At 43.2% G+C, this 27,373-nt stretch overlaps 1 protein-coding gene across 2 annotated transcripts in view; it reads left to right on the forward strand.

Moving 5' to 3' along the window:
* The window catches only part of LOC132424755 (kalirin-like), a 458,669-nt gene that overhangs the window by 398,432 nt on the left and 32,864 nt on the right, over positions 1-27,373 (forward strand). For both annotated transcript variants that reach the window (XM_060010783.1, XM_060010784.1), the window contains exons 23-29: positions 403-521; positions 3,287-3,353; positions 3,957-4,066; positions 15,688-15,757; positions 18,163-18,252; positions 22,016-22,108; positions 26,771-26,882. In XM_060010783.1, the coding sequence (XP_059866766.1) occupies positions 403-521; positions 3,287-3,353; positions 3,957-4,066; positions 15,688-15,757; positions 18,163-18,252; positions 22,016-22,108; positions 26,771-26,882 (661 nt within the window). The remainder of the gene's footprint in view (positions 1-402; positions 522-3,286; positions 3,354-3,956; positions 4,067-15,687; positions 15,758-18,162; positions 18,253-22,015; positions 22,109-26,770; positions 26,883-27,373) is intronic.

A 27,373-nucleotide genomic window follows, 5' to 3' on the forward strand; every position in this document is an offset into this window, starting at 1 on the left:
GTTTTATATCTTTTTACATTTCTGTTTCACAACTGTTTTAATGGTTAATCATCAGTCTTAGACCTGTGTGTGTGTATGTGTGTGTGTGTGTGTGTAGATCTAATCAGGCCCAACGTCCTTGAGGAACTATGACACTAATTATAAAATGTGTACATTCTTTGTCTTTGTTGTGGATATTATCCCTGAGCATTTGACCTGAACATTTTATACTTCTCTTATTTGAGAAAAAAATTATCCCATGAAGGAGAGTGCTTGTGGGTAGCAGTTGGTGGGATTCCCCATCTTCTCATCCTTCTCCGTAGTATCTTTCTCTGTTCTTCCCTTCCCCCACCTCCACCAACTCTGGTGAGTTGCTTTCCCAAAGCATCTCCAAGGTGACCTCTGCGATCTCTCTGTGTGTAGGATAACAAGGACCTGGAGCTGGATATCATCCCAGCAAGCCTTTCAGATCGTGAGGTCAAGCTCCGGGATGCCAACCATGAGGTCAATGAAGAGAAGCGGAAATCAGCCCGGAAGAAAGAGTATGTAGGGGGTTGGGTGTGAGACGGTTCCACCGACTGGCAGGCTCCTCATGGCTATGCTTGGTTTTCATTGCCACCCATCCCTTTAGACAGCTTGCTGTGTCCCCATGACGACCTACAGAGGTTGGAATGGACAGACATGATGCTTCCACCCACATTTCACACTAACCAAGAACTTTAGGGCATTGGACAGAAGAAACAATGAACCATGTCAACCTTACAAACCGTGTCTTGATCACTCTGCTTTCTTTATATCAGTGTTACAAAGTTACACATAGCCAGAGATATGCAAGGGCTTTATGAAGAGTATTTTGACATTCTTTTTGGGTAATGCTGGAAAAAAAATGGTGTGTTCTAAGATTAAGAAGGCCTCTGTAGTTGATTTTATCAAAATGAAGTAGGACCACAGGTCCCTTGGAACTGAAGAAACTCAAGCTGGTCTGTGAAGTCAGAGCTTAGGTTTCATCTGGGCTGCTGTAAGAAAGTATGACTAATCAGGTGCTTTAAGCAACAGAAATGTTGTCTCACATTTCTGGAGGCTGGAAGTCTGAAATCAAGCTGTTGGCTGGGTTGATTCCTTCTGAGGGCTGGGAGGGAAGACTCTGCTCCAGGCCTTTCTCCCTGCCTTTACAGATGGCCATCATCATGTTCACATGGCGTCCTCCCTGAATACAGGCCTGTGTCGACTTCCCTCCATTTTAAGGATACCAGTCATTTTGGAACGGGGGCCCACCCTACTCCAGTATGACCTCATCTTAAATTGCATCTGCAATGACTCTGTCTCTAAATGAGGTCACACTGTGAGGTACTGGCAGCTGGGACCCAACATATGCATTTTGGGGGAGACACAATTCAACCCATAACAGAGAGGGAAATGAGGAGACAACACATGGCCAGATCTTCCTGCTGGGCTGTCTCTGAGACACCAAATAGCCAGAGGACGGTAAAGGGTGGGTGGAAAGTAAAACAAAACGGGGTAGAGGGTAGTGGAGCTAAATTATGAAGAAAAACAGGAAAAATTGCAGGAAGCAGCTGGAGAAAAAGGGAGAAGGTAGAGGCATGCCAGAACCCAAGGCAGTAAAATCAAAGACAACTTTTCAAAGCAAGTGGGATTACGTCCCTTCTGATATTCCTTCTTTCTTTGTTTACCAAGCACTTACAGTGTACTAGGAACTTTGCTTATAGGATCTTGTTTAATCCTTGCAGCAGCCCTGTGTGATCAGCTGTTTTATAAGTAAGGAGTCTGGGGCTTGGAGAAGCAAGTCCTGCCTCTAGGAAATGACAGTCATAATTCAATTCCTGGTTGTCTGACTTCAAAGCTCATGGACTTTCCACTCTACCAATAGAGCAAGACTAACGAGAGAGTGGCTCATTAACTCCTGCAAAAGGGAATTTTTAAAATCAATAATTTAATAGAAAGGCCACTGCTAGAACAAAGTTTTGCTTTAAGGAAAATCCCACCAAGATAAAGGTTCAGGAAAAGATGCTGCTCATTTTAATATTTCTTCTGAAATCTCCAACCGGGGGGCACTCGGGATAATCCTTCTCAAAATTTTTATGTGATGGAACACCTTGTAAATAGGGATTCTCATTATGAAGTTCCATGAAAAAAAGACATGGAAAACCTAAGATAAATATATAAAAATATATTTTGTGCTGATATTATTGCATATCACATGCCAGCTAGGAAGCACCATTTCTAAAACAAATTTGTCAAAGAAAGAAAGTGACGTAGGTACACTACAGTGAAGCCACGCATCGTGAGTTGGACGCCCGCACGGGTACATTGTGTTGTTTAGGGGTCCAAGGTGGAAGGAGCCTTCCCCTCGCATGTGTGTAGCATGGGAGACTGAAGAGTAGTCAGGTAATATCATTAGCTTGTGCTGTGCTTGGGATCACAGCCTCACGCACATCAGTTTGTGATGTAAAATAACCCCATTAGAAGCGAGAGGTCAGCACACTATGGCCTACAGGCCACATCTGGTCCACCACCTGTTTTATATAGTCTGTAAGCTAAACATTATTTTTTATATTTTTAAATGGTTGAAAACTATCAAAACAAGAAGAATATTTTGTGACGTGAAAATTAGATGAACTTCTTTTCTGTTCATAAATAGTTTTATTGGAACACAGCCAGACTTACTTTTTTAACATATTGTCTGTGGCTTCTTTCACACACAACAGCAAAGCTGAGTGGTTGTGACAGAGACTGAATGGCCCACAAGTAGTTACTCTCTGGCTCTTTACAGAAAAAGTTTGCTAACCCCCAGTCTCGGCGGTGGTGTCTTGGGCATCTTGTTTCTGGCTTTTAAACCTGGTTTAACCTGTGGGACTGTGAACTGTTTTGGTGTAAGTCAGCAATTCTACTCAGCAAGAATCATCATTCTGGGAGCTACAGTAGGAGGAACATGGGAAGCTGAGTTGGTGTCTAGTTGGTGAGAATGAGTGTGAGTGGCATTACAAGCTTATGTGCACACACACACACAGATGTGCAACTGAGAGCACACACATCAGCACAGAATCACAACATGGTAGAACTGGGGGGGTAAAAGGGGAAGAGAGTATGGAACTAGCTGAGCACAAACATGCTGAAGGGACACAGAGCAAATGATCAGAGTGAGAGGGACTCAAAGGAAGAGACGTATATTGGTAAAGTAGAAAAATAGGACATTCAAGAATGTCGTAAATGCTGGGGTGGGGGCGGTGAAGTTTGCAGGGAGGTATTACATCTCTAACCAACTAAAAGCCCATTTGCTTCCTTCTAGATTCATTATGGCAGAACTGCTTCAGACAGAGAAGGCTTATGTGAGGGACTTACACGAGTGCTTAGAGGTAAGTCTTGCGGTCATCAGTTCTCAGCCATATTAGAAACTGACATCCTTGCCACATCAAGTCCTGGAGAGGAGCTCAGTACTCTGTCTTCTCCCGGAGCTTGAAGAATAAAAAACCAACCAGAGGACATCTTTCTCCCAGAGTCAATAATAATCGCATGGGAGTTTAAAGTGCTTTGGAAAGAAACTTTTCTCAGACTGGAACTAGGCCCAGCAAAAAAAAAAAAAAAAAAAAAAAAAAAGCATATAACACACTTGAATTCAAAATAAAATCTATGACACAGTCGCTGAACTTAAGTTGAGTCTAAAAATCTGCATCCTCCCCTCGACACACAGTCAGACTCAAACACATTTAATAAATAAGAAGACTGTGGAGTTTGTGTTCTATGCTAAAGTCTGGGATGTGAATTTCCCTAGCAACAGTTCACAGTAATGGAACATCCAGGTTTTCGTTCTTTCCATTCTGCTTACTTACCATCTCACTTTTTAGGCTCTACATGCATTCCCAGTCTGAGCCTTACCCCACAGCTTTGAAGCCCTGTTTGTTTTGTGTGTATTTCACGTGGCAGTGCTTGCCAGTGACGGAACTGTTGCTGTCTTACAGACCTACCTATGGGAAATGACCAGTGGTGTGGAGGAGATCCCCCCTGGGATCCTTAATAAGGAGCATATCATCTTTGGCAACATCCAGGAGATCTACGATTTTCATAACAAGTAGGTTGGTGGAGGGTTTCAGTGGAGCACACTCAGGGCCATAAATACCCAACAGCAGGGCTTTCCCAACAAGTGGACCAAAGCTGACTGGGAAATCTTGCCTGGTAAAGTATTGCCCGTTAAATTTTCTAAGTCAGTGGCTGTCAGACTTCTTTCTCACTCACACTTCTTTCTCTGCAATGGTCTAGAATTCCTAGTGGAGGGTGAAGTCAGGTATTCATCAGTGTCTCTCCCCCGTGTCCTGAGGGACCTACCTGCCAACATCTTCAGACCCAATCAGAATGATAGCCAGGCCTTGAGGAAGTAAAAGTTGCTTCTGCTCATTAAAACTGTTGGGAATCCTGACATTAGAATGCATCTGAGGCTCACCGTCCTCCTCTGTGGGCCTTAGGTTTCAAATTCCACTGAAGTTTTCTTTCAACCTAAATACTTCCTCCACCCTTAACTACCTCATCTTCCCCACCCTCAACCAAAACAACAACAGATGATAGATAGATAGATAGATAATCAAACTATCTAATGGAACATATTTCTTGACAGCTTATAGGGGAGAACATCAATCAACCCTCTATGTTTTGTTGAAATCAGTAGAATCATAGAGCCCTAAAACCTCACAATTCATTTTTTCTAGCTCCCAACTTGATTTAAATATCTTTCCCACAGCATACTAAACATGTTCCATCATTAACAGAGGGTCAGCAAGAACCTTGGTTGATTAGTTACATAATAACCAGCTTATGGAAATAATTCCGTTTCCAAAGTACAAATAGAGGAAACCTCAAGACCTGAGAAATAATGTTGACATAAAGTCCTATAGCTCTCTGAGAACCCTGTTGCAGAGAAGGGTTGAGGTAGAGATTCAGGGTTGTAGGATACAGTCCCGAGGACGTCCTAGGGTCAGGCTAGTCAAGGCTTTGACTGATTTAAGCCGTCATGATGAAGATGAAACTGCCAGCTCGGAGAGGTCCTGGGGAGGCAGTGGGCGCCGGTGTAGCAGCCCCCCTGAGGCAAGATTCTAAAACAGCAGCGCGCCATCGAGCTCTGTGCAGTGATGGAAATGTCCCGTGTCTGTGCTGTCCAGTACAGTAGCCGCTGGTCATGTGTGCCTCGCGAACACTTGAAATGTGCCTATTGTTACTGAAAACTGCGTTTTCAACTTTTTTTAATAAATATAGGTGGCGGGCTTCCCTGGTGGTGCAGTGGTTGGGAGTCCGCCTGCCGATGCAGGGGACATGGGTGGGCCCGTGGGCCATGGCCACTGAGCCTGCGCGTCCGGAGCCTGTGCCCCGCGGCGGGAGAGGCCACAACAGTGAGAGGCCCGCATACCGCAAAAAAAAAAAAAAAAAAAAAAAGTAGCTGTATGTATGTGATCTTTCTCTAGGACCTTTGTCTCTGTAGGTATTGAATGGAGAAATTCCCAAGTACCAAAATTTCTATAAAGAACAATTCACTATATAGAATTTAATACCTACAAGTAGTAATTTTAACACAAATTGGAGGCTTAAGTGGAATGATACTTAGGTTTTACCCTCCACTCTCCCTATTTTCGTACTATATCTCTTTATTATAGAACTAAATGTAAAGATCCTGAAGCTTATCTACTCGAAAACTAGATCCATTTCTATTGCATTTTGCTAAGCATTCTGGGAGCGCTCGGATAAGGTAGTATGTACCATAAATAGACCCCCCCAAACGGTAATGATTTCGCTAATGCTGTCTCCCCACTTTGGCCTACAGCTCATGATGTGGGGAAACCATTTATTTTCAGTTTGCCTTGTATTAGATTTTCAGCTTTGATAAGGGCAGCTATTTGTTTAAAATGCTCATCACCTTTGGTTAAATCTGAACTTTACTTTTTCCTTTTCAGTTTTTGGAGATATGGCCATATGTGAGTCTGGGCAATAACATTTTTGTAAAATCTCTGCTGTCAGGGATCAGAAGGTCTTCCTGACCATTAAGTACAACCATTTCCATTTACAGATAAGGACACTGAGACCCAGAGAGGGGCCAGTGACTTGCCCAGTATGTGACATCTCTCCCTTGAAAGATTAGGTGTAGATTCCAGGGGCTGGGTTTCCCACCTCAGTGCTCTCTCCCCATCCCCTACTCCATAGACCACCAGCTGGCACTGACAAATCTGGTTTGTTTGATTCATATCCAACCAGCTTCCATGTGCATCCTCAAATTTGAGGAAAACCCATTTCTTCCATAGGTGTGTCATCCAGGTCACACACCCTTACAATAATGACCTGAAATAAGTCAGTTTTCAGCAAGGGTTGGAAAGACAAGTAGGGGACCAACAACCAGGGCTGGATAACCCTTCTGCAAACTCCCTCCTCCAGGTCCGGCCAGAAGCTATTAGATTTGGACTTGGCCACCACCCACTGCCCTACCAGCCTAGTGTTCCCTGGCCCGAGGCTGAGGGCCAGGGCCAGGGCTAAGTGGGACTGAGCTGAGACACTGGCCAGGCCCAGGGCAGCCTTCCAGGGCACCAGGTAGCCGGGGTCAGTGGGGAGCAGAGGGTGGTGTGCAGCAGGGCAGGAGAAGACAAGGTGGGGGGGAATGATGGGAGAGGCTGGTGAACCACTGAACCAGGCCCACACTTCCATGATCTCCCAGGAGTTCCACCCTGGGGTCAGCCCTGCACTGGTTTGGAGATGGAGTTGGTACCCAGTGAGGAATCTGACCAAGGCTCTGCCCTCTGAGTTCTGGGAATCAGTGAGGTACTGGTGATAAGGGTGGAGGTGAGCACAAGTACAGATCAAAGGAGCAAAGAAAATAGTCTCTGTTGGAGTAACAGGAGGGCTTCCCAGAGGAGGGGCATTTGAGATGGAATATAAATAACCAGTGGGATTTGTACAGCCAGGCACAGCTCCCTTGATGATGGAGGAGAGTTTGAACACAGGCCCTTTCAGGGAGGAGAGTGGTGAAGTCTAGGAGGGAGGCCGAGAGGCAATGCGAGGAGTTTGGGAGTGAGTCTGAACCCTGGGTCAAGGATGGGGGAGGTCTGGCCGTCACACTCCTACTTAGACTGTGTCTTGTCACGTCTGTGTCTGTGAGATGGAGGCTCAGGAGGGGAGAGGTGGTGGGTGGAGATGGTATGAGTCAGAAGTGGTGGTGTAGGAGAGCACGAAGGAAGGCAGGAGAGACAGAGTGAGTGGGAAAGTGGGGTAAAATACCTGGATAGAGAAGTGAGAACAGTGGATAACAAGGGGAAAGAAGAGATGGGGAGAAGGAGAGAGGAAGGAAGAGGGGAAAGGGGGGCACTACTAGAGGGAGATGGTAGGTCAGTAAAGAGGGAGAAAGGGGGAAGGTCGAGGGGGAGAGGGAGGGAGAGAGATGGATAAAGACCTAGACCTCCCTGCGTCCTATTGCAGGCAGGAGCGTCAGCAAAGTGCTTTTCAAATATTTTTGATCATGAACCAAAGAAAAATTATATATCATGTCCTGATATGCATATGCGTATACATTATATATAAGAGGAAAATTAAGTCCTCCAAAATAACACCCTCACTATGTGTGATGCACTCTGATATTTTGGATTAGGTTCCATTCTCCTTCCTTTTTAATGCTGGTTTCCACCCACTAAATTGATTTTACAACCCCTTGAAACACAGAGGGTAGATCTGTAACTACAAGGTGAGGAGCTGGCTCCACCAAGTGGTAAGAAAAGGGATGTGCAGGTCACAGCCCCTTCTGGAGGCCACACTGCCAGGCTGCGGCTGCCTTCTCTTCTGTTGCCTCTCCTACTCCTTCCCACACACACACCCCTTGCTTCAAAATATGCGTATTCTGTGCTTTCTATGCTTTTTTCACACTCCAAGAAAATCTCGTTCTATCCTACTCCCTTGTTTTATAGAAACTGGAGCTTACAAAAGTTCGTGACCTGCACAAACCAATTAGTAACACAGCCAAAGAATCCAAGTCTTCATAACTCCCTATTAAGTCACACTGTCATTTTCTTAATATTCAAACGCCAAGCGAAGAGGAAGGGGAAGACTTGTGATTTTTCTTGGGCCCTAAACCCATACTCTAAGGGATAACTGAGGCCTTACCCATCAGAAAGGCCCTAAAAAAAATTTAGCTGTGATTTTGTTGCTATTGTTTTTCAGTAAGCCATCGACATTGGTGCTGGTTATAGATATTGGGGAGGACCCAAAGTCTAAACATTCATTTGGGGGTGTTCAAGTCATGTTCATTTCACTCGTACACACTAACTGCTTAGCGTCCTTGCCTAGTTGCTAAACAGGCTGTCAATGGCTATGAATAACATTAAATGTGAGATTGTTTATATTTTACTTTAACATTAAACTTATATTTATGCAATAGTTTTTTTTTTTTTTTTTTTTTTTTTTTTTGCGGTACGCGGGCCTCTCCCTGTTGTGGCCTCTCCCGTTGCGGAGCACAGGCTCCGGACGCGCAGGCTCAGCGGCCATGGCTCACGGGCCCAGCTGCTCCGCGGCATGTGGGATCCTCCCGGACCGGGCACGAACCCGTGTCCCCTGCATCGGCAGGCGGACTCTCCACCACTGTGCCACCGGGGAAGCCCTATGCAGTACTTTTTGATTCATCTGATCACACAAGTTAAACAAACTTAGGAAATATTAGCAAAACAAATTGAACAGGTAGCAGTGCAGCAAGATAAACTGCTGCTTGAGGTTGGAGGTGAGGGTGAGGCATATGCTGAGTGAGAGTCCAGCCTTGCACACTTTGCCCCTTCACCGCTAACGTAAGCTGAAGTTTCTGCTGTGAAATAAAGGGACAGAGCCCACTGATTGTCATGGCTCAGCCCAGGTGATCAAACTGTGCTGATTAAACACTTCTGTGAACAATCTGGTACCTTCCCTGGAGTGTGCACAACTCTCCACTAGTTTGACAGCTGCTCAGTATGCTAACCAGCTGTCCTGGCCTGCAGTCCAGAGCCTCTTCCAAGATGGGCTCTGAATCTGTCTGGTCACTAATGGATCCCTTAGAAACGATGTCTAGCTCCACTTGTATGAAAGCATTGATAAGGGGCAGTGTCCTGGACTGCCTGCAAAGATGAGCCTGATGCCTTTCTCCCTGGCTGCCTCCAGCTTTGTTTGTCTCCTCCTCATTGTTCTTCTCCCCCCTGCCCTGTTACCACAGCACCGCCCCCCCCTTCATTCCCCTTGTCCCAACAAGTGTGCACGCACATGCTTGAGAGCACGCATACACAAGGTCATCACACATGCTCCCCTTTAAATGCAAGCTGCACCCTTGACGTAGAGGTCCTCTGTGAAGGATATACTTCTCCAGAAGCAGTAAGAATATAGGCCAGATTTACCTTTGGCAAGAATAACAAAATCAGAATGACTCAGGGTGCCTTTGGAATGGTGCTGTTTCCATAGTACTTAATGACAAAGCTCACAAAGCTTTTCTATCAATAAATGCTAGAGGTTTCATTTCCCAGGATCCTGTCCAAAGTCAGAGCGAAGCATTTTCCTCATAGAGTAACTGCATAATATATTGTATCGTAATACTTTAACAGAGTAGTGACACTGCTTAGATCTTGACATTTTTTTATTGAAGTGTAGTTGCTGTATACTATTATATACATTACAGGTGTACAGTATAGTGATTCACAATTTTAAAGGTTATAGTTATTATAAAATATTGGCTATATCCCCCATGTTGTACAATACATTCTTGTAGCTTATTTTATCCCTAATAGTTTGTATCTCTTAATCCCCTACCCCATATTGCCCCTCCCCCCTCCCCACTGGTAACCACTAGTTCATTCTCTGTATCTGTGAGTCTGCTTCTTTTTTGTTATATTCACTAGTTCATTGTATTTTTTAAATTCCACATATAAGTGATATCCTACAGTATTTGAATCTTGACATTTCTTTAGAAGTTGTATTCATCTCTGAAAGAACCCCAGACATTCACGCAAACTCTTAAACTCCTTGCTTTGCTCGTTCTCCCATGATTTATTACATATAATTATTGAAATGGTGAGGACCAAGATTTTCTATAGAACAGCTGAGGAGGAATATCCCATCATTTGTGAAGTGTTGTGACCTCTTGTGCTTTAATTTAAACTCATCACATCTATTTGAAGTAGGTAGAATGATACTGATCAGACGTACATAACCTGTCATCTTCATAAGCTTCAAATTAAAAAGCAAAATAGAGTTTAATACTGCCACTTACCGTCAACAATTACATTGAGATGGTAGTGCATATCTTACTCAAAGTTATGAATTGATATGCCCAGCACGAAATAAATAGCTTTTAAAATTCTCAGCTTTTTTATTTAAAAATTAAATCATATGGAGCTGATGTAGGATCTAACAACTGGAAGCACACTGGAATAGGGCAGTTGCCTTCAAAAGCTGACCTATGGACTGATGCATTAGAATTACCCAGGGAGCTTTGCTAAACAGTACAGATGCTCAGATCCTAACCCAGAGGGCAGTGCACAGCCAGGTGTGATATCCACTAACTAAGGTTTTCCAAGAGTGTTCCTTAAGACAAAGTCCCCCCAGAAATGTTCCACTCGCAAAGAAGTTTGGGAAGCACTGCACACTCTATCAGATACTTCAGAGGTTTATAATGTGCCTCGATCTGTGACCTTGAAATCAAATCTTTGCATAATACCCAATCAAGATTTTCCCAGGATATGGTTTAGGAGAAGGTAATCTACTATAGATTTTCCAACAGGGGCATGGTGGGGAGAGCTCTCTCGGGATAAGTCTACAGGAGTGGAGCTTATTAAGATTGGGAAGCACTGATCCTGAAGAACTAATGTTTATTTAGTGCCTGCTATATGCCAGGCAGTGGTTTGGGTTCTTTACCTACATGGATTTATTAAATCCTCACAACATCCCCATGAGGTTATTTAAAGTTGAGAAAAATGAGACTTCGGAAGACCCCCTCACGACTGTGAGTAGGTGTGAACTCCGGCTCTTTGACTTGAGCTTGGCTGTGGGAGGGAAGGAAAGTGAGGCCTCAGGTCAGTAGAAAGGTGAGCTAGCAGTGGCAGCTGCCGTTAAAACCTGCATTTTCCGAAAAGGCATTAATTGTAGCAATGATAGTCTATGTACTTAACTCATTGTAAAGTGCTTTCACTTCTTGAGAATTTTCAAGCACAGCATCCTCCCATAGGTTTTTGATACCTACTGTCACCAAAAGTCAGGGTATTGCTCTATTTAAATAAAATTCTAGCACCATCTTCAGCATCTAGATCAATTATCAACTCTGTGGGTATAATTACCACTGTGTGCTTAAAATTAACCTTAAGTGACCAGGCCACTGACCTTGGGTCATAAGTCAAGGAAGGAGGGACACTCTCCCTGAGTCGTCACAGAGTCCTTGCAACTTCTAAAGCAAGAATACAATTGTATATCTTATGTGGAATGTCATGATCCGGGCTGTTGTATCATTTATTTGATTGCCGTTAAAGGAGAAGGGCCTATATATCATGGGGGTGAGAGGGAGGGGATTGGAGGGAGATCCTGAGAGTGGGGAAGTGGAGGTTTCCTACAGCCAATAGCATTTATTGTCGGTGCCCAGGGCTCCAAATTCGCCTCTTTCTCTCTTCTTCCAAGTACTCTTTCCTCCTAGTCCTGCTTTCTTTAAAGCAGTTCATTTCCTTTCACCAGTCCTTGTCCTAGAATAGCTCATCAGTTTCTTCCCCCCACCCGTCAAAATGTTCCAGTGCGCCCCCGCCCCCCATCCCGGCCCTGTTCAGCCCATATGAGAAATGACTGTGTAAAGAACATCTCAACATCTGAAAACACTACCTCTGAAGACTTTGTACCTTTTATTATTTAGTGTTCTCATGGAAAAGAGTCACATAATAAGTGTCTTTTAGAATTTCGTTCCAGAAATAAAAATTATATGAAAAATAGATTCCTATTTTAACATATTATGTTATATATAGTAATGAGCCAGATTCCTTCTCTTTGCTACAAAAAAAGCTGTTTTCTTTCTGGCTTTGAAAAAAATGTGATCCTCACTTATAGCATTATATAATTTTTTCCTCTTTCTAATTTAGAAGTCATATTAAATATATGTGTGTCACCTGCAGTTCTTCCAAAAATAGCAATAAGTATGATACTTCCTGACTTGTGAGCACTGCATATTTGCATCTTGTGAGCCCAAACTGCATTATAATCACTGCGGCTCCATGATTAGATCAGGATACTCCAAAGATCAGGAGAAAGATGATTAGCTTCAAATGGGTATTGCTAGGAGTCTTCAAAACATTTTAAGTGACTTTTTCTCATTACTGAAGTAATACCCATTTGTTGTAGAAAATTTAAGTGGCAGGTGGACAAAAAATATCATCTGTGATCCTATCAATCATTAGCATTTTGGCCTTCCAAATATGACTTGCCAAACATTTTTTAATTGCACATATATATTTCTTTAAACCAAAACCAACATCTGTCTATGTCATTGAAGGGAGAACACAAATTACAGATATATAGACTCCATAACCAATTGTAATTATCATTGTAAGATGCTGCCAGAATTCTTGGACAAGAGGACTCAAGTAGTGTAAGTCAAATCAATAAAATTTACTTGTTCCAATGGTAGAGGTAGGCAACGGAATCATTCAGACCTACTTTATATCTCTTAATTTAATTTCTGAATTAATTTTTAAAATCAAAATTGAATAGAAAAGTATAGATCGAGAAGACCCACCCACCACTATCTTCATTCACCCTGTTCCTTCACCTGGTTTCCTATGGTAATGACTTTTTAAAAATATATTTGTGTTGTTTCCAACCGACTTTTATTTCAGACAGTACTGTGGTGAATGCTCTTCTTTATATGTCATTTCACATGTGTGAAAGTCTGTTTGCTCTTCTTTTTTTTTTTATTGAGGTATGGTTGATGCATAATATTATATAACTTTCAGGTGTACAACATAGTGATTCACAATCTTTAAAGGTTATACTCCATTTATAGTTATTATAAAATATTGGCTGTATTCCCCATGTTGTACAGTATATCCTTGTAGCTTTTTTTTTTTTTGCGGTATGCGGACCTCTCACTGTTGTGGCCTCTCCCGTTGCGGAGCACAGGCTCCGGACGCGCAGACTCAGCGGCCATGGCTCACAGGCCTAGCCACTCCGCGGCATGGGGGATCTTCCTGGACCGGGGCACGAACCCGTGTCCCCTGCATCGGCAGGCAGACTTTCAACCACTGTGCCACCAGGGAAGCCCTATTTTTTTTTTATATATAGTAGTTTGTACCTCTTAATCCCCTTTCCCTATCTTGCTGCTCCCCACTTTCCTCTGCCCACTGGTAACCACTAGCTTGTTCTCTATATCTGTGAGTCTGTTTCTTTTTTGTTATATTCACTAGTTTGTGGTGTTTTTTAGACTCCACATATAAGTGATATCATATAGTATTTGTATTTCTCTGTCTGACTTACTTCACTTAGCATAATGCCCTCCTACTCAATCCATGTTGTTGCAAATGGCAAAATTTCATTCTTTTTATGGCTGAGTAATATTCCATTGTATATATACCACATCTTCTTTATCCATTCATCTCTTGGACACTTAGGTTGCTTCCATATCTTGGCAATTGTACATAATGCTGCTATGAACATTGGGGTGCATGTGTCTTTTCAAAGTAGAGTTTTCAATTTTTTCAGATATGTACTCAGGAGTAGAATTGCTGGGTCATATGGTAGCTCTATTTTTAGTTTTTGGAGAATGCTCCATGCTGTTTTCCACAGTGGCTGCAGCAATTTGCATTCCCACCAACAGTGTAGAAGGGTTCCCTTTTCTCCCCACCCTCTCCAGCGTTTGTTATTTGTGTTCTTTTTGGTGATAGCCATTCTGACTGGTGTGAGGTGATACTTCACTGTGGTTTTAATTTGCATTTCTCTGATGATTAGTGATGTTGGGCATCTTTTCATGTGCCTGTTGGCCATCTGTATGTCTTCTTGGGAAAAACATCCATTCAGGTCTTCTGCCCATTTTTAAATCATGTTGTTTGTGTTTTTGATGTTGAGTTGTATGAGCTATTTATATATGTTGGTTATTAATCTGTATTGGTTATATCATTTGCAAATATTTTCTCCCATTCAGTAGGTTGTCTTTTCATTTTAGATAATGACTTTCTTTTTAACCACTTTATTGAAGTACGGTTGATGTAAAAAGCTGTACGTATTTAATATCACAACCTGATGCGTTGGGGGATAACTCTACACCCATGAAACAATCACCACCATCAAGGCCATAGACATATTTATCACCTCCTAAAGTTTTCTCCCCTATTATTATTATATAAGAACACTTAACATAAGATCTACCCTCTTTGCAACTTTTAAGTATACAATACATTATTGTTAGCTATAAGTATTATGCTGTATAATAGATCTCCAGAACTTATATTGCATGACTGAAATTGTACACTTTGACCATTAGTTTCTTGGGTTGGAAATAATAGTATATATTATTTACTTAGACAAAAGGCAGAATATTAGATACATTCTTCCACACCTTGCTTTTTTTACTTAACAGCCTGCCCTGGAGATCTTCCATGTGAAAACCTAAGAAGCTTAGCCATTTTTTATAGCTACATAGTATATGGTGCTGTGGATGTACTGTAGTTTACTTTGTCGTCTATAGACCATCTTTTGCTGTTATGAACAGTGCCACAGTGAATCTACATGTATATACTTCATGTTACACACATGTGACTACAATTATAGGACATTTTCCAAAATTAAAATTGCAGAGGCAAAGATAAGTACATTTTTTATTTTGATAGATGTTATCAAATTGACCTGTGCAAAGATTATACCGTCTTCCATCTCCACCAGAATGTTTCCCCACAGCCTCATATTATTTTTTATTTGAAAAACTTTGTGTGATTTTTAAAAAGCAAATTCCATTCCAGTGATTCTGGCTTATTTGAGCTTATATTCTCTGAGCTCAAACCAATTGTTTAATACATTAATTCGAAGTTGGTATAGTCAACTCTTTATTATTTATTAAGATAGAAGGGAGCCATGGCTCAGATATCCACAATGGCAGATAATTCAGTAGTAATTCAGTTCAGCTTTGAAATGTATTACGGCTTTTTCCCCATTAAATTTTCCTTCCCAACAATGTCAGCATTAGGAAACGTTAACTCGGTCTTTTAGCACAAACTGGGTACTGATGGAAGAAGAAAGTGAAAAATTGGAAAGAAGTCAGTGTAGGATTCAGAATTTTTCCACCTATCTCTGGGATCATAGATGATATCTATTTTGTTCTTTTGATACCTTTATCTGTGTATTTTTAAATGTTACAACGTGCTCGGATTACTTGTGTAAAAAAATAGTCATAGTTACTGTTAAAATGAAATGCCCAACACAAGTATAATATTTCATTATTTTCAGCCTGAGAAGTGTAAACCCTTAAGGGAAACAATGTTAAGTAGCACTAATTAATCAATTAATAGAAATTTTAATGAAATTAGTTCCAACATACTTAAAATCGCTTGTTACCACGTGTTGCTTAGAGAGTAGAGAAGCCACGTGTAAATAATGGAGAGTTTACCAGGTTGGGATGACCTCAGTATAAGCCTCTGGCGGAGAGGGGGTCAGCAGTACAGAAATGTCTGATTTGGCCTTTCTCTCCCCTTGCAGCATCTTCCTCAAAGAGCTGGAGAAGTATGAGCAGCTGCCTGAGGATGTGGGACACTGCTTTGTTACCTGGGTAACCGACCTGAGCTTCTTCTCCTCCCACTGTCACATGGTTTCCAGGAATGCAGATGCTACCAGATGACATCACTGTTCAGTGCCTGAGCTGATTGGTGTCACTGAAATTCTAACACAGGACCAAGGGCTATAGAGTGGGGCCATGAGTAGATCTGAAAGAAGCAGTCTGTCCCTGAGGAGCAGAGCCCTCCTTGGGAAAGGTCCTTAGATGGTGTGTCCAAGCTCCACCTTAAGTTCTCAAAAACTTTCTAAAATTGAGATGTCAGGAGATTGGAACAAGACCCCCACCCTTGGCAGAAGAACTACTCCAGCTCCATCCACGAGTTGTTGTGTTTTCAGCAGGATGAGGATTAAGGAATTAGAACTTTAGAAATCCACCAAACCATTGTTTACATTTTCTTCCTTATTAGAGAACAGACTCCTTGGGTATCCATCCCAATTCTGACCTACAGGATGCAAATCTAGTCATTCTCTTTCTTGGGCCAAGTAAATGGGCTGAATTTACTAGGTTCTACTTATACAAACAGAAACATTAGTGTCTGTTAGCATCTCTGTGCCACATTATCCTGAGTTCAGGTTCATGGTATGAGTGCCAACATCTTGAGGGAAGTCCACCTAGTACAATAAGTGCAACTAAACATGGAAATCCTTCCCCAGGGCCAGGAGCTCTAATATTCAACAGTTAACTAATTATAACTTCCACTCAAAATGGGCTAATTACTTTTCCAAATGTCTTCACTCTTCAGAGAGTTTGTGCTCTTAACAGCCCTCTGGAATAGGCAGAGCTATGGTTATGTTTTATATTCTATATACGGAAACATTTCAGAGGAGCTAGGACGTTGGCTAGCCCATTGACATGTAATTAATATCACAGCTCATCCCACAACTCAAGACGTGAGTTACTTCCGTTTTCTGAAACTGTAACATTTGCTTCCTGGCACACTCTCATTTCTTAAGGAAGTCTCAGACTGCCATCTTATTTTGTGCTAATACATTTTTCACCTCTAGATACGTGAGCCCGTGCACAGTTCACATTAGTGCTGATAAATAATTTATGATCCCTTGCATGGCCAGTGTAGAGAAAAAATGAGATTGACCATTAAGTGAAGGTTTGGGGGGGTTTTTTGGTATCTTGTTTCATACATATTGGGGATTTGCCTTACCATAACCATAAGTATGGTTTACCAACATCTCTTAGGGATGATGAATGCCTCCCAGGTAGTATATAAACCCTAAAACTGGTTTCAGAAAACCTTCCATGATTGTATAAAATAGGCACATTTTGCCAAGAATTATCCCAAAGTGACTTTCTTAAGTCTTATAATCTTAATTTATGAGCGTAGTGCAGGAGTAAAGGGTAGAAAGAGTTGTTTGCAATGTATTGAAGAGCAACAGTTATTACCAAGAAGCCTGAAGGCAGCTGGCCTGGTCTCCACCACTCTGTAACTATGGGAATTTAAAGTTACTTCACCAACCTTATGCCACCATTTTCACAATTGTAAAATGGGGATGATAATAATAGAACTCACCACATAGGGTTCTCATAAGGAACAAACGAGTTAATATATATAAAGAACTTGGGAAAGTGGTGGCATAAATGAAACCTGCTATAATTAAAACATAGCTAGGCTGCTTTCTTAGAAGAGGACGTCCCCAATGTGGTATAGGCACGAGGATGGGAGCATTTCACAAATGGGAAAAGTGCTTGGTGGCCAAAGTACACACACCCTTTCCAGTGGAAAGGCTGTGAAACACTGGCCCAGAGGATCCCAAAGACATGAGAAATGAATTTTCACCAAGCCATAAAACTCTTGACTTGAAGTAGCAATCTGGTTAGGACTCATTGTCCAGACCCTGCCCCAGAGGGTCCCCCTGCTTTCCTTTCCCTCATCATTGCTTCTGGGAAGTGGGGGATGGTAGCATAGGCGTTTAACATGCCCTACAAACTGCCCCCAGTGGAGACATTTGTAGTTCTAGCAGATCTCCCTCTGAGATCACACTTCGTTTTCATTCTTTGACTTTCGTTTTCAGAGCAAATGCTGTCATTTTTCAAGACGGGAAGCGCAATTGTAGGTAATCCAAAAGGGGGGATAATCTCTCAGTAAATTCTGTCCAGCGTCAGGATACATGAGGATATGTGAATTGTTTTTTTTTTTTAATTCTATCTAGCACTGACTAGTATTAAAACGAGCTCACTTTCAGTGAGCTTTCTCCCCCTGCTGATAGGAACAAAGCATCCCAAAGTTTGTTAGGGGAGCACAGGCCCGATAAGCCCAGGACATTTGCCACGGATCATCCTGTATCACGCAATATCTGAGGGTTTAACTGCACAGCCCTTGCTGGCAGTCAACAGAAGGGAGCAACTAATGGATGCTGACCTATTATTGTTTTTGTTTTTTTTAGGCAGACAAATTTCAGATGTACGTCACCTACTGTAAAAACAAGCCTGACTCCAACCAGCTGATCCTGGAGCACGCAGGCACCTTCTTTGATGTAAGCTATGAATTTCCATCCTTGAACCACTGATGAGCAGGTGGAAATTGCTCCTCTACTTTGAGGTCATGGGTTTTTAGCTATCCTTTGTTCCTCATTTTTCTTTATTGGCCCCTCCAAACCTCTCTCTCGTGGATAAAACGTGGAGAAAAACAAAAGCAGTGTTTATCTTTTGTTTTACTCCATCCCATCTCAAGTGCTGTGGTTTCGGATAAGGCGCATTTGCCTCCGTGCCTCCGCCCCGAATCCAGCTAGCCATAAATCTCACAAGCAGAGGAGGCGCGCTAGGATATTCCACTTCTACTGCATATATAGCTCCTCAAACGTAAGGGTTCCTCAGAATGTGCCCTCAGCCCAGCCACATCGGCATCACCTGAGAACTTGTTAGCAATATGGATTTTGGACCCCACTCTAGATCTATTGAATCAGAATCCCCAGGGCTGGAGCCCAACAATCTGAGTTTTAAGGAGCCCTCCAGGTGACTCCGATACCTGCTCAAGTTTGGGAGTCACTGACTACTCTAATGCAATTGTTTCAACCTTGACTGCCCATCGGAATTACCTGGGGAGCTTTGAAAAATAGTGATTAAGGTCCCAGCCCTGGTTTTGATATGGTCAGCCTGGGTTTGGCCTGGGCATTGAGAGTTTTAAACATTTCCAGGTGAGAGTAACGTGCAGCCAGGGTTGAGCACTTATGCTGTGATGGAAGCCAAGAGAAGACTCAGAGCCGATGTACCTTGTCTGGTCCTCTGGTTTTGGGTGAGGATGCAATCCTGTTGGTGAATGATGGTATATATACTGCTGGTCCCCAGAGAGTGACAGAATCAGACGGGTCACTGCAGGATGCACGGGAAGAACAGAGGGAGCAAAAAAAATGAGAATAAAAAGTGAAGTTCAGTGAGAGATAGGTGGCAGCAGTGATGGCCATTCTGGTAGTCATATCATTTTAGTATCTATCAATCTAACTTTCTGCCTACCTCATTCCATCTATAAATCTTTGAATGTCTACTGTATTCAAGATAGTGTGCCAGGCCCCGTGGGGAGTCAGACATTCAAACATGGTTCCCATACTCACGTTTACAAAATAAACTTTCTCTGAGCATCTTTCTAGCCTGACCCTGCTATAACAGAAATGATTCTGCAAGTGTCTTGTTGCTCAGTGAAGAAATGACACTTGAACGGGTAAAAGCCAGACAAGAAAAAACATACGTGATTTTTAAAAACGGAGTATTCCTTTGGAAATTGTCCCAAAGTGGAATTTCTGAGGTTATATTTGTTTAAACAGAAAACCCAAGAAAAGTCTTTCTCTAACTTGGTATCAGAATTTATTGACTATCATCTGGGATGCCCTATAGCGCTATTGTCTCTGCTTAATAATGTATTTCTCTTAAGACGTTTCTGGTTATTCATCAACAGTAACCAGAAGGGTCTTTTTGAAGTTTTAAATGCACTGTGTCCTGTTTTCCACTTCACATTTTTCTGCCCACACAGGTGTGGGCGGGCACACGGGCCCACACAGACACTCTTAGAAGTACTTCCTAGCCTTTAAAGGTCACGTGTTGCTTCCTGCGTGAATCCTTGCCTCTCTCTATGCGTGCAGTATCCTCTGTGTCTCTCTACGGCGTTTGTAACAATCTGCGTTCCGGCAGGTTAACGGTGGACCTTCCTATGACACACACCTCCCCCCACCTGTGAGTCCCTTGAGGTTGACTGATGGGTTGCCTGGCTCGTTTCGTACATGTTACAATGTCTGGTGCTAAACTGTGTTCTCCCCTAGTCCTACATTCCTCATATCCCTGTTTCTAGACTTCGACTTGCAGTCAGATATACTCCAAATTTCACACCCCACCCCCCATTTTCCAACGTCATGCCTGATGAGCCTCTACGTTAGTTGGGGAGGCCAGTGGAAGCCAGAAAACCAGACCAGTAGCAGTTCCTGGAGCTTGGCCCAGAGGTGGGGAGGGAGAGCAGTCAACCCTCCTGACTGTCCCCAAAGCATTCCAGAAAGCATCATCTTTGTAGCTTTCCCCCTTCCACCAGAAGGGTTTCCCTAAACTCTACACCTAGAAACCATCTACTTCAGGCCCTCCTTCTATAAGAGATAAACCCCCAATAAAGACAGTCTTATTATCCATTATTGTAAAGAGAGCACAGAAAATTCAAGTCCAAGAAAGACCCGTACATTGACATGATCTGGAATTTTCTACTCCAAACGTGGGAACCGTGAGGCTGTGGTGTCTGGCGCATGTTGATTACTAAGCTTGGTTGGGCTGACCTCAAGCCTCCGGAGGCCGCCCCTTCCTCCCTGTCCACATGAAGCCTTCCCCGAACTGGCACCTTGTCAGAGCGGGAAGCCTGTCAAAGGTGCGTTATTGCCTGTCCTCACCTGCCAAAGCCCCCAAGTAAACTCACAATGTTCATTTGCCCAAATAGGGTCAAGCTGTCCGCTGTTTGCCCATTTTCCTTGAATAAGTCCTGCTATAACTACACACCTCTAGGGAAGAGGCAAATGAGTGAGAAAATTGCTACTTTCTGGGATAGTTGGCGGAAAATGGAATTTTTTTTTAATATTATTCCCTCTTTTTCACCTTCCTTCATAGCCGCGTAGCAAGTCCTATCTTGTCCGAGTTTTAAGATGTTTCTTGTAATCCTCCCAACGCTTTGTTCTCACTAATCTTTGTTTATGGCAAGCCCCCACATTACACACCTGGAGATACAGATGTATATTCTACATATATGTAAAGGGTACAATTTAATTGTTTAGTATACTCACAGACATGTGCAACTATTTCATCTTCTCATAAAGCAACCCCACGCCCTTTAGCTATCACCCCTCCACCTTATCCTCCTTCCTACTCCCCCAGCTCTAAGCAACCAATGATCTATTTCCTATCTCTATAGATTTTCCTCTTCTGGACATTTCATTAAAAATGGAATGAGATAATATGTGTTCTTTTGTGACTGACTTCTTCCACTTAGCAGGAAGTTAAGATTCAGCTATGTTGTAGCGTCTCAGTACTTCATTCCTTTTCATGGCCAAATAATATTCCATTGTATGACTATACTACATTTTGTTTTTTCATTCATCAGTTGATGGAGATTTGGGTTGTGTCCACCTTTTCACTGCTCTTAATAATACTGCTATGAACATTTTATACAAGTCTTTGTGTGGACATATGTTTTGATTTCTCTCAGGTATTTACCTAGAAGTGGAATTGCTGGATCATATGGTAACTGCGTGTTTACACATTCGGACCTTGGCAGTAATCTCTGAACTGGTCTCTCTGTCTCTATTTCCCAGCTTCCACCCTCTGTGTTGCTATTAGGCTTATATTAATCTTTCTGAAACATTGCTTTCACCATATGTTGCTTCTATTTAAAATCTACAATACTTTACCCCTGAGAAGCTCCCCATCACATCCTAATTCATGCTTCTAGCTCCACCCCATCAATGACCTACATCCATCTTCTCATCTAAGTGTATTTTCACTTTTCTAGAATCTAGGTGTGACCCTCTGTTCTGCTCAGGTATGGTCCTCATTATCATCTAAAGATACAATGATTATTTCCTGTGTGTTTTGGTTTATACATTTTCCCTTGATAGAATGCCATTCCTCCTCCTTTTCCCATCCAAGAGCAGTTTCTCATAGTTGTGTGGCCTTTTCCCTTTTCTCCTCTCTCCTTAACCCAGCCCACCTCCTCCCAGAAGACATACGTGCACATGGCCCTCTGTGTCTAACGGTGCCCATTTTTAATCCCTGTAGGAGATACAGCAGCGGCACGGTCTGGCCAACTCCATCTCTTCCTACCTAATTAAGCCCGTCCAGAGGATCACTAAGTACCAGCTGCTCCTGAAGGTATCTGCCCTCCCCTCTCTGCCACCCTGACCACACCGTTGACCAGGCCCAGGGAGTCCCAGCTTTGCCCAAGGATGGGAAAGCTTCCACCTGAAGACCTTTCCTCTACCTGGAGCAGAACTTCAGAGACGAGCCCACGCTGGCACTGCTGGTTCTAGACTGCATGTTCTATCCCATGAAATTCCAGATGCTTATTGGGGTGGGGGAGAGGAGAAATGGGAGCAGGAATGGACTGTGACTATTTTCACGTGCATCCACCACCGCACAGCTTTTAGTGACTGCAACCCCAGGCACTGGCTGGTACCTAGAGTCTCTCCTGTCCTTCCCTTTTGGGCAGATTCCTCCTGGTGGACCCTGCTTCCGATGGGATCCGGGGTCAAGGTGTTAGGGGCAGTGCCAGTCTATGTGGGCAGTGGAGGCCCAGGGCAGCACCTACCATTGCCTTAATCTCCACGTTTGTCAAGACTAGGAGGTTTCAGAGAGGAAATAGTTAAAAAGTACATATTAAAACACAGTGGCGCTCTGTATCTGCAGGATCCCATATGTTAGGGGTTCTTCTGGAGCCAGCCAAGAGATTTGGGTTTTTTCCAAAATCTTTTTCTTTGAAAGTCAAATAATCAAATTATGTAAAATACTGAGTGATTTGGGCTGATTCTTCTCAGAGAAGGACACACTGACAGTCTGAAAATATGACATTTCCCCACAGAAAGCCTGGGACAGCAATATCATAGGCAGCTATATAACCTGTATCTATATTAATTCTTAATGTGCAAGCATGGAGTTTTCCCTAAGTTTGAATATTTTGCTCGTCGCTCCTCAAATGCAAAGGGTAAAAGCACAGGGAGAGGCATGTCATAAGTAGTATAGTTCCAGAGAAAATCTGTTGAAGTTCAGCTCTGTGAGATGCTTGCTGAACCTCACATATTCTATCTGCTTCACTAAATCTGAAAACCAGTCTAGTTTCAAATCTAGATTCTAGTCACGTTGGGGTGTGCCCAGCTTTCCAGTCTGTGGGGTCTTCCTGCCTTAGCACTTGTAGCTCCGTGATAAGAGGAGTGGGGGCAGCAGTGAGTCGTGCCCCGACCTCTCTTCTCACCTCTGGATCAGGGGAGGGCCCTGCACCATCCTTCTTCCCCTTCAGCCTCCTCCTTCAAGCCATCTCCTTCTTCGACTCCAGGAAGAGACAATGGGCTTCACTTCCAGGCCCTCCAGTCTCCCAACCCTGAAGAAATGACGTAGAGAATCACCACAGGGCATCACGCCCTTGGCCTTTATTGAGACTGGTATCAGAAATAACTATGCAGAACATCACGGCTGTTCGGGCAGAACTGCTGCTGGCATTTTGAGGATGCCATCCTGTCTGTTTTTGAATTTTCTTATATAAAGGCTCACAGAAATTCTCCTAAGATCTCGGAGTGGTGGCGGGAGGCTTCTCTTCTGAAAAATTGGTGTGCTTCCTACCTTTAAATCACAAGAGCTTGAGGTCCTTCTTTGCCTTTGACTGTCAGAGAGTTAGCATCCACTTTTGTGGTTACTTACAGGAATTCCTCCTTAGCCAGATTTCTGTGTATAATTATCCTCTCCTTCTCTAGCCCACTTGATGCACGACGCTTCTAAATGATTTTTCTGGTGCCAGAAGATTTTTTTTTTTAATTTATTTTTGTGGTTTTCAAATTTAAGTATCCCAAAGCCTTTTCGGGAATTGGTGGGGTTGTGCATTGAAAAAACAAAACAAAACTGGCATGCCCACCCACACTGCCAGGGTCTTAAATCAATGAAGATGCAGTTCGAAAAGAAATATAGTTTGTCACCTCTCCCTGTTAATCCCATAAGGCTGAAGTTCCTGGGATGAATTTTGTGACATGGACAAGGGAGGGAAGTAGATGATGGGTGGGCTTCCCTGTGTTTTGCTTTAGGCAGATGGAGGGGTGGGCTCTGGGCCTTCATTCTGTAACTGGATGTTTTAGGAAGAGAGGACCGTGCAGGTAACTGAGAAGGGAGACAGTGAAGTAGGGGGAATTTGTTGTAGAGACATTGAAAAATTATTTGGGACAAAAAAGAGTTAAGATACATTTGACCTCTTTTAAATGTGCTGGTAGCAGAGTGCTTGCTGAGTAAAAGAACAATAGTTTGCTTTTACTATAAATAAATAATATGGGATTTATGTTCTTATTAAAGTTAGTTTTATTCCGAATAAATTAATACTTAATTATCAGTATCCTCTGGGGTTCCTCCCTTTAGGTGTTGCATGAAAGTGAAAGTCAGAGTGTTCAGTTGTCTGCATGTAAATCTGCTACAGCTGTCCTTGTGGAGACTAAATTAAATATGGAGCCTTCTCCTTGTCCTAAACCATAGCAGGGATCTGAGGAGAACTCATTGGTTTTGCTAGTTGATCGGTGGACTTGCCAGATTACTTTGGGAGGTTAAACTAATTGGTGTTTTCTGTTGCAAACTGAAGCATATTTCTTTCTCTTTTTTTTTGGCTGAGTTCGGTCTTTGTTGCTGCGCGCAGGCTTTCTTTAGTTATGGTGAGAGGGGGCTACTCTTCGTTGCGGTGCACAGGCTTGTCGTTGCGGTGGCTTCTCTTGTTGCGGAGCACAGGCTCTAGGCACGCGGGCTTCAGTAGTTGTGGCATGCGGGCTCATCAGTTGTGGCTCGCAGGCTCTAGAGTGCAGGCTCAGTAGTTGTGGCGTGTGGGCTCAGTTGCTCCACGGCATGTGGGATCTTCCTGGACCAGGGCTCGAACCCTTGTCCCCTGCATTGGCAGGTGGATTCTTAACCACTGTGCCACCAGGGAAATCCCTGAAGCATATTTCTGATTTTTGTCTTATGTTTCTGCCTAGAAGTTCCTTTGATGATGTATGAGAACAGGTTGGGAGGATCAAAATTAGGAAAGGATGGGGAGAATCAGAGAACTTCAGGTTGGCAGAAGTAAATAGAGCTTTCTGAATGATGATGCTGTTATACTGACTGGAACCAAGGACAGAGCTGAGAACTGATCATGTCTACCTCCCAAACATGTACTCTGGGCAGTTCACCTCTTCTTTGGACACTCAAACCTCTCTTCTTCATATGGAAATGCATCCAAGATGACACAAAGGCTTGGATTCTCATATCAGATGCTCATTAATCAGATAATCTTACCAAGTATAAAGCTTTACTAATAATTTCAAAGATACAAATAATCCCAAAACAGAGGTAAAACACAGAGAGAAGATCACCAATAGCTCCAAGTCCTTTCTTACAGCATCAGGATGTGCTGTGGCCCTGATTAACATGCAAGGTTTCTAAATGATGTATGTCGCATCCTATCACTTACCCTGAAGAGAGCCATTTTGGTCATGAAATGTAATCACTTTTTACTTAGACAGTTGTGTAACTTATGTGATATTGCCCATGGATTCTATGTTTGTTTACCATGAGAAGTCCTAGACAGACTAGATATATCCTACTAACAGCACTCCATAAATAAGTACTCTCCCGCTAGCAAGTACTACTAGTTTGTCAAGAGGTCTGTCATTAATGTGTTTATAAGGTTTGATCTTGTCAACTTCCTTCTTTCCTGGAAATGCATCCCCACCCATCCACCCATTCCCTGCCTTCCCTTACACCATTCCCTCTCTCCTCCACAGAAGGAGAGAGTATGGATTGTAGATCTCTTAACCTTTTCCTTCCCATTGTCCAAGTGAGCAAGATACGATAACCCTGATAGGAACAATGAAAGCCAGCATTCTTCTGGTTTGGGTGAAATCATTCCGAGTGGCCTTTATGGTTACTAAAACAGTTGGAAATTATCTTTTCTCCATCCACCAGATACTATATATCTTTTATGGATATAGTAATGACCTAGTCTCCAATGAGGATGTAAAAGAGAGGACACGCTCCAGGAGGACAGGTGGAAGACAGGGTAGCATGGTGGATGGAGTACCTGGATTTGGGTTCAGGAGACCTGGATTCAGGCTCCTGCATGGCCTCTAGTGAATTCTATAACCTGGGGGAAATCTCTGTCCCTATTAATCACAGTGTCCTCATCTGACAACGCAAGGACTAATCCAGAATCCCATCTATTGGCCCCAGGTTAGGAACTCCTGATCCGTATGATCTAAAAATCTTTGATAACTGAACAACTATGCCTGTCATGTCCGTAACCCCAAGTTGCCCCCAGTATGGTGGAAGTCATTCGGGCAGTAGAGGTGTGTAAATAAAGGTGGTGCTGGCAGTAGGCATGCAGCGATGTACGAGCACCGTGTGTCCTTCGCACACCATCTGTCTCCTCTTTATGATCACACAGCACTGCACCTCTGTTCATGTGTTTTGCCAGGGGTATTCCCTGACCTCCAGGAAGTCAGTCGAGTGACAGAGAATGCCCTAGTTGCTGACTTCTAGTGCCAGCCATTTGGGAGTTGGGTTGAATTGAGTTAGTTTGGATTAGACTGAGCTGAGGAAGCTCGGCCTGGGAAAAGCATGGTGGTTGGATTCTTTGGAGATAACCTTTCCACCCCACCCCACTTTCCTTATACCTCAGAGGGGACCATTACAGAGAATGAAGCTGGTGTATAAATCCTTGAGGAATTGGTATATAATCGCCTTGAGGGGTTAGGAAGCGGGAGGGTGGGGAAGCTGGGGGAGACGGTCCTCAATGTATCTGGACTTTTTTCGCAGGAACTTTTAACTTGCTGTGAAGAAGGGAAAGGGGAGCTCAAGGATGGCCTGGAGGTGATGCTCAGCGTCCCAAAGAAAGCCAATGATGCCATGCACGTCAGCATGCTGGAAGGTAGCTGTCCTCTCAGCCTCCTCAGGGGAGCCGCCTCCTTTCCTAAGACCATGAAGCTTGTGTCATGGGAGGGAAGTGGCATGAAGTCAGGCAAGGGGCCAAGCTAGAAGAGAGGAGAAATGGCAAATTGTTACATAGGTCCTGGGGAAGCGTGAGAGGAGATCCACAGGGGCGAGCTCAGCTAACACCTGCCTCCAGGCCTGTGCCGAATCAAATATGTGGACGACTTGCTGCCTGAGAGGTAGAGTAGGAAGGCTGTCATCCTTACTATAAATGCGCTAGAGCCCCTGACCCACAGCAGCCCTCTTCCTCTGCATAACATTTGCACTGCGTTTGTCATCAGAATAAGTAGAAATCCTGCACATACACACACCCACCGTCTTTAGCCTTGCGCCCTGCTCTTTTTTTATATACTAAAATATACATAACATAAAGTTTACTGTCCTAACCATTTTTAAGTGTACAGTTCAGTTGCATTAAGTACATTCACG

The sequence above is a fragment of the Delphinus delphis genome, chromosome 4 (genome assembly GCF_949987515.2).
Source record: "Delphinus delphis chromosome 4, mDelDel1.2, whole genome shotgun sequence".
NCBI lineage: Eukaryota > Metazoa > Chordata > Mammalia > Artiodactyla > Delphinidae > Delphinus > Delphinus delphis.